Source organism: Helianthus annuus, chromosome 3, assembly GCF_002127325.2.
Source record: "Helianthus annuus cultivar XRQ/B chromosome 3, HanXRQr2.0-SUNRISE, whole genome shotgun sequence".
Classification (NCBI taxonomy): domain Eukaryota; kingdom Viridiplantae; phylum Streptophyta; class Magnoliopsida; order Asterales; family Asteraceae; genus Helianthus; species Helianthus annuus.
In genome coordinates, this window is record NC_035435.2 from 87,405,790 (window position 1) to 87,412,499 (window position 6,710).

At 36.5% G+C, this 6,710-nt stretch overlaps 1 protein-coding gene across 1 annotated transcript; it reads right to left on the minus strand.

Annotated features, from left to right (window-relative positions):
• Nucleotides 1–5,378: 5,378 nt before the first annotated feature.
• LOC110931518 lies at nt 5,379–6,472 on the minus strand. The gene is made up of 2 exons (XM_022174909.1): nt 6,344–6,472; nt 5,379–6,242 (listed from the first exon to the last, which is right to left on the minus strand). The coding sequence occupies exons 1-2, from the start codon at nt 6,470–6,472 to the stop codon at nt 5,379–5,381; spliced, it is 993 nt and encodes a 330-aa protein (XP_022030601.1).
• Between the last annotated feature and the right edge of the window lie 238 nt (nt 6,473–6,710).

The window sequence follows — 6,710 nt, forward strand, 5'->3', positions numbered from 1 at the left end:
AGAACATCAACGTCCCTTCGGGTTTCTTGAACAACTAGAAGTACTGATGTGGAAGTGGGAGAACATTGCTATAGATCTCATCACTAAATTACCACGCACTTCTAGAGGTCATGATGCCATTTGGGTAATCATTGACCGTCTGACTAAGTCAGCACACTTTTTTTCGATTCGTGAAGATTTCTCTACTGAGAAACTTGCTAAGATCTATATCGATGAGATTGTATCTCGTCATGGTGTTCCTTTGAACATCATATCAGATCATGATGCACGGTTCTCATTTCGTTTCTAGAAAACCATGTAATCTGCCATGGGAACCAAATTAAATCTGAGCACTGCTTGTCATCCTCAAATGGATGAACAAATCGAAAGGACAATCCAAACACTTGAGGATATGCTTAGAGCTTGTGTTATTGACTCTAGTGGTAGTTGGGATTCGCATCTGCCTTTGACCGAATTCTCCTATAACAACAGCTATCACTCCAGCATTAACATGGCTTCTTTTGAGGCTCTATACAGTCGAAAATGCCGTTCATCTGTCAGTTGGAATGAAGTTGGTGAAGCTCAAATCACCGGACTAGAACTCATTCAAGAAACAACAGGCAAAATCATGAAAATTCGCAATAACCTTTTGACAGCTATAAATCTTCAAAAGAGTTATGCTGACAAACGACGCAAGCCTTTAGAATTCCAAATTGGTGATCATGTTCTTATCAAGGTATCCCTTTGGAAAGGGGTAGTTAGATTTGGAAAGAAAGGTAAACTAGCTTCTCGTTATGTGGGACCTTTTAAGACCATTAAAATGATCAGAAAGGTAGCCTATAAACTCGAACTACCTCCTGAGCTTGGGAATATTCATCCAACCTTCCACATGTGCAACTTGAAAAAGGGTTTAGTTGATTAAAATCTCCACATCCTTCCTGACGAAATTCGTATTGATGACACTATGCATTTTGTCGAGAGACCCATGGAAATTATGGACCGTGAAGTCAAGAAACTCAAACGAAGTCAAATACCAATTGTTAAAGTTCATTGGGAATCCAAATGTGGCCCAGAGTTTACTTGGGAAAGAGAGGATCAGATGAAAGTGAAATACCCCCATCTATTTACAAGTCTCCACTAATACAATTTCGGGACGAAATTTCCTAAAGTAGGGGAGACTGTAACATTTGCTAAATTTCAACCATTGTACACTTTCGATCATTTCCGTATTTAATAAAATTTTATATTTTATTTACGAAATACGTAAGCGTATGATCAAGCGAAACGAAATTCATGACATTTCCGGAACAAAATCCAAGTTACATATACCTTTATACCCTTCATATAGCTTAAATAACAAGTTAAAAGGGTTAAAAATGGCAAAAAAGTGATAATACAAGTCCAGTGGCTGAAACTGTCAAAAAACAAAATTCTGCCCGCCAGGAGTCAATGCGGACTGCATTACCTGAGCAATACAGTCTGCATTACATGCCCAGACAACGAAATATTGCTGGCAGCAGCTGTTTGCTGCAGAAATGTGCCACATTTCACCTCCCTTGCCACATTCAATCTAGTTTAGACACTTGGTATGGCACTAATCACTCACTAACACCTCATCAAACACTTTCAATCTCTCCTTGATCCAAAAGCACTATAAATAGGCTTGAATTCTTCCATTTTCAAGCACACCATTCTTTTCTTCACTCTCTAATTACTCAATTAGAGCTTGCTTCTCACTTGAGGCCTCCTACTTGGGTTCTAATCTTCATCTTCCAACACTTGTCAGTGTTTCTCCTAGTCTTTTTCATTATTTGGAAAGTTATGAGCCAAAAGTCAAGCAAACTAACATTTTCTTTGACTTTCGGTTCTGACCATTTTGGTAAAGTCAAAGTTCAAATTGAACTTTGCTACGTGATCGTAATAATGAAGGTGTTAATCCCTTGCGATTACACCCTCGGATCATCACGTTTAGTAGGCGAAATGACGAGTCAAACTTTTACGAAATAAAAGTAAAAATGCATTTGATGACGAATGAGTTTTCAGTTATTAAAAAGTTTTGACACCAAATCAGTTTTATAACATTATTAGACATGTTCTAACATGTCTAGCTCGTCATTTTCTAGTTTAGTGCTTATTCCTTAGTCAAAAGTCGAGCAATTTGACTTTTGCTTTGACTTTCGAATCTGACCAGTTTGGTCAACCTTGGGATCCGACCAAGCCCATTTATATGACCATAGTAATATAGGGAATAACCCTCTGATGTTATACCTTATGGTCATGTCATTTGGTTAGTCAAATGGCGAGTCAACTTTAATACTTTTAAGATGTCTAAAAATACCCTTTTCGCATAAAATAGTTTTAAACATATATGATCATTTTTTTTGACTTATAAACTGATCATACAACATTAGTAAACACGTTTGGACATATCGGACTCATCATATGACTCATTCGACCATCCGGACCCGTAGTTACGCATACGATCCGTTAGAGTGGCGTAAACCATTTTGACAAGTCATAACGGGTCAAAACACCTTTAGACACTTTCCAATCAGAATGTAAGGTATTATAAACCATATTATACGAGATCAATCGCTGGTTTGGTTAATAAACCACATTCTACCCAATCTTCGGTTTAAGCCACGATGTATACACTAACTAATAATTATCCAAATTATTAGGAAACACTTGAACCACTTGAGATTTGCTTAACACGATTAATCTAGTTATCCACAATCCAGGTGAGTACATAGTTCTCCTCATTTACGTTTTCAAAATGTTTTGGGGTGATTCATATGTGCTAAAATATTTTTCATGATTTCAAAACAATACATATGGTTTATATATATATATAACAATATACTTTTCAATAATGTGTGAAACTTAGTGGTGCGTTATTTATAACACAAGTATGTTCATTAATTTTGGTCAAGCCGACCGGCAGTATGTTATGGTACCATAGGATTGACAATCCCGTTTGTGGGGAAGTTTGGGGGACGACAGAAGCTGTGAAACACAATTTGATAAACCCTTTGGTGGTTTATTAGTTGAGTCAAAATAGGCTTGAACATATTCACCACACGACCACACTTGTTTACACAAAGACAATTAAAACAAGGAAGATTGGTTTATACATAACATGGACGATTGGTTTATAAATAACACGAACAATTGATTTATATAAAACAAGGACAAACGGTTTACACAAAACAAAAACGATTTGTTTAGACAAGTTAAAAAACGGTTTTCAATTAAAGATATATAAAGCATACAATGTTTTCTTTTTAAATCAATTACTTACAAGGTTTTACAAAAGAAACACTATTGTCAAGATTCATGGCTACAAGGTTTTCTTACTTATACCAACTATTGCAATACTAAACGCATTTAATATAAGTTTGGTTACAAGGTTTTCACTCATCGACTCTCGTAGTCGGATGAGGTATTGCAATAACAAATACAAAGCCATGAATTTGACTTACAAAACCTATGTTACTCACCAGAATTCATTGTTGACTTTATTTTCACATATGTTTCAGGCGCTAATGTGTGACGATTATGAAAGCATGCTACACATAGGGTGGACTCGGGCCTTAGCTTGCTTAAAAATAAAATAGTTGTTGTGTTTTGTTTCGAATTCCCATAGACAATGTAAATTATTAATTCAATAAAACAAAACTTTAAATACCATCTGTTTGAAACATTTTGTAACGTGACCCCAGACATTTTCGCCGCGCAGGGCCGGCCTTGAGAATTCGTGTACCCTGTTCGAGCTCGAAAAAACGTGCCCTTAGGCCTTAACGAAATTGGGTATTCAAATGTCTAAACTTAATGACAATGAGCTAATAACTAATCTAAACCTTAAAAATAGTTTTGTAAGTGGGCATATGTTGGTGTTTGTATATGTATACCTATTAATTTATTTTTTACATATACATATCAATTTTTTTTTTAAAAAAATAAAGTGCTCTTCGAAATATTAGGCCCTGGCAGGTGGTCCTCCCCGCCCACCCTCAGGACTGGCCATGCCGCCGCTGGTTGTTTTTATACACAGTCGGAGTGTTAGAGCAGTCACATCCAGCTCCCTAAAAATATACATACATTCCACTAAAAAACAACTCCTATATAAGTATATTTCCACTAAAAGCAAATACTTTTTCTCTCTACTTTTCAATTAAATAATATTTTTATACCTTTATCATTACATTTTTCTCTCCTTCACTCACAACCACTTTCAATATATATTAAAAAATTATAGTGGGTGAACAGTGTCCCCCCAAATATAAAGATGAACACCAATATTTTCTCTCTCCTCCACTCACAACCACTTTTTACACTCTTTATATTTTAAAAACCCCACATACAGATTTTGATTCTCAGGATGTGAATCCTCTTACAATTACCACTTTTTTTCTTTTTGTAGTGTTGAAGTTTCAAGTAAGAAAATTTCGATTTATGATATGTTGTTTTATTGCCTGCAATCTTATTTAGAATAGGTTATTTTTTGTATTATAGCTGAAAAAAATCATTGTTCAATAAAATGTATTATGTAAAATTTCTAAAACTACTCGTGTTTTTATACGGGTTTTAACAAGACACAATTTGGTAATCATACTCAGCACAGAATCTCATTAATCACAAGAAATGATTACAAATTGCTCCAACTCAAATGATAATCTCACTCTACAATTCGATGAACACAAACATTCTCTCTGTTACACACTCCACATATCTGACTAACATTAAATACAAGATGTAAATATATAAAGAACATGCACTACTTGCCGCTCAAATCATATAATGTTAGTGACCTATAACATCTTTTACTTTACAAATACATGTGGCTGAAGATTGAGCAAACGTCCTTAGTTTCACCTGGGAGAATTGGTGCCACTTTGATTTGATTAGTTTGAGGTTATAAAATATATTTGGTGTATGAATTGTATGGACTTTGGTGTATAATTTGGGGAATCCTTCTACTTTAACAGTGGGTTAACCAGAAGTTTTAATAAATTTCGTTCGCCTTTCAAAAAAAAAAAAAAAAAAAAAAACATGTTTCACAAACTTTCACACGTCAGCAGCAAGAATAGAGGGCGCTAGTAATCATGATCAGTTTATGAAGCCTTGAGTGCTTTTCAGCTACTGATCAGTTGCAATGAGAAAATGTTCTTGACAAAATTTCTACTGTTGCCACTTGGTCAGCAGCTACAACAGTCTTTTTTTTGAAAGGGTTACCCCGGTGATTTTATATATTCACAACCAAACAAAACAAGTAGTGTGGAGACAGCCACACTAGTTCAAACATGAGACATACCCCATGAAAGTACACCAAAGAACCAACACACTAGAAAAAACAAATAAAAACAACTACTAGACTAAAATCTAGAAAACAAAACCAACTATCCGCCATTATCGTCTAAGCATCCCTCCTGCACCTCCCACTCCTGAAGCAATGCCATCACTCTAGGAGTTTTTTTAAACCTGGTTCCCATCAGCTTATACCGTATCGTCTCCACAATTGCATCAGCAACAATATCAGGGGGTCTCGCATGATTACGGAATAGCCGATTATTACGTTCCTGCCATATAATGTAAGCCGAAGCAGCCACAATCAATCGACAAATGAAGTTGGCCGCAGTTTTTGAACGAGCTCGCTCAGATAACCACTCCACAATTAGATTCCGCTTTGGTTGGACTGATGACATACTCGGTTTATCTCTAACCAGCCTCCAAACTTGAGCCGAGAACTTGCACTCAAAGAAAAGGTGCTCATGTGAGTCAAAATTCTCGTAACATAACAAGCAACACATCATGTTCATATTTCTTCTTCTATCAGCGCCCCAGCGAAGAATTCTATCTTGAGTTAGCAGCTTCCGTCGCATAATGAGCCACATCAAAAAAGCATGTCTCGGGATGCACTGGGAAAACCATACAACATTAACCCAATCAACCTGTGGCTCTCTAGACCGAATCGAATTCCAAACTTCAGAAGACGAGAATTCATGTAACTTATTACCGTTCATCCATAAAACCTGATCCTGCACACTTAGGTTTCTTTGAATAGCATCGGCATGGATAAGGACCGGAAATAAGTTTCTCCAAGCCTCGGGCCAGTTCCACGTTTCACCTATCGAAACATCCGCCACAGTATCTTGCAATGTAAATCCCGCTCTTGCAATCTCTCTAGGCGAAATGGATGTGCATAAAGGACCATTAACACACCAATAATCGAACCATGCTGACGTTGAAGACCCATCACCAATCTTCGACCAAAAATATTTTCTAATTAACGGACGAAGTTGCAAAAGTTTCTTCCAGCTCCAACAAGAGTTCGAAACACTTTTACAATCCCAAAAATTTCTACCTCATAATCTATACGAGTGGATCCAAGCCACCCATAAGGATTCTCTTCGAATAAGCAAACTCCAAATGTGAGAAACCATGAGAGAAATATTGAATTCTCCGATTCGTCTAATCCCCAAACCCCCTTCATACTTCGGAGTACAACAGCTACAACAGTCTTTATCAATTGTATTGCCCATCAGTAGATTCTGGTGTGACTACAAGTTATGCAACTGATCATTTCTTGTGGCAAGTTTTACCTCATCGGGTGCAATCCTTTATTTCCCAGTTTACTTTCTCATCAGTTGCAACTAAAGTACCAGTACTCTGCTAATCAGTTGTAGTTTTATTTAATTGTTTTGTATCATTAATTCTTCAAATCCAACAAA

Coding starts and splice junctions, on each gene's coding strand:
- LOC110931518 (XM_022174909.1), bottom strand. CDS start 6,472: ATGAAGGGGGTTTGGGGATTAGACGAATCGGAGAATTCAATATTTCTC. Junction 6,243..6,343: donor CCACTCGTATAGATTATGAG/GTAGAAATTTTT, acceptor TTTTGGTCGAAG/ATTGGTGATGGGTCTTCAAC.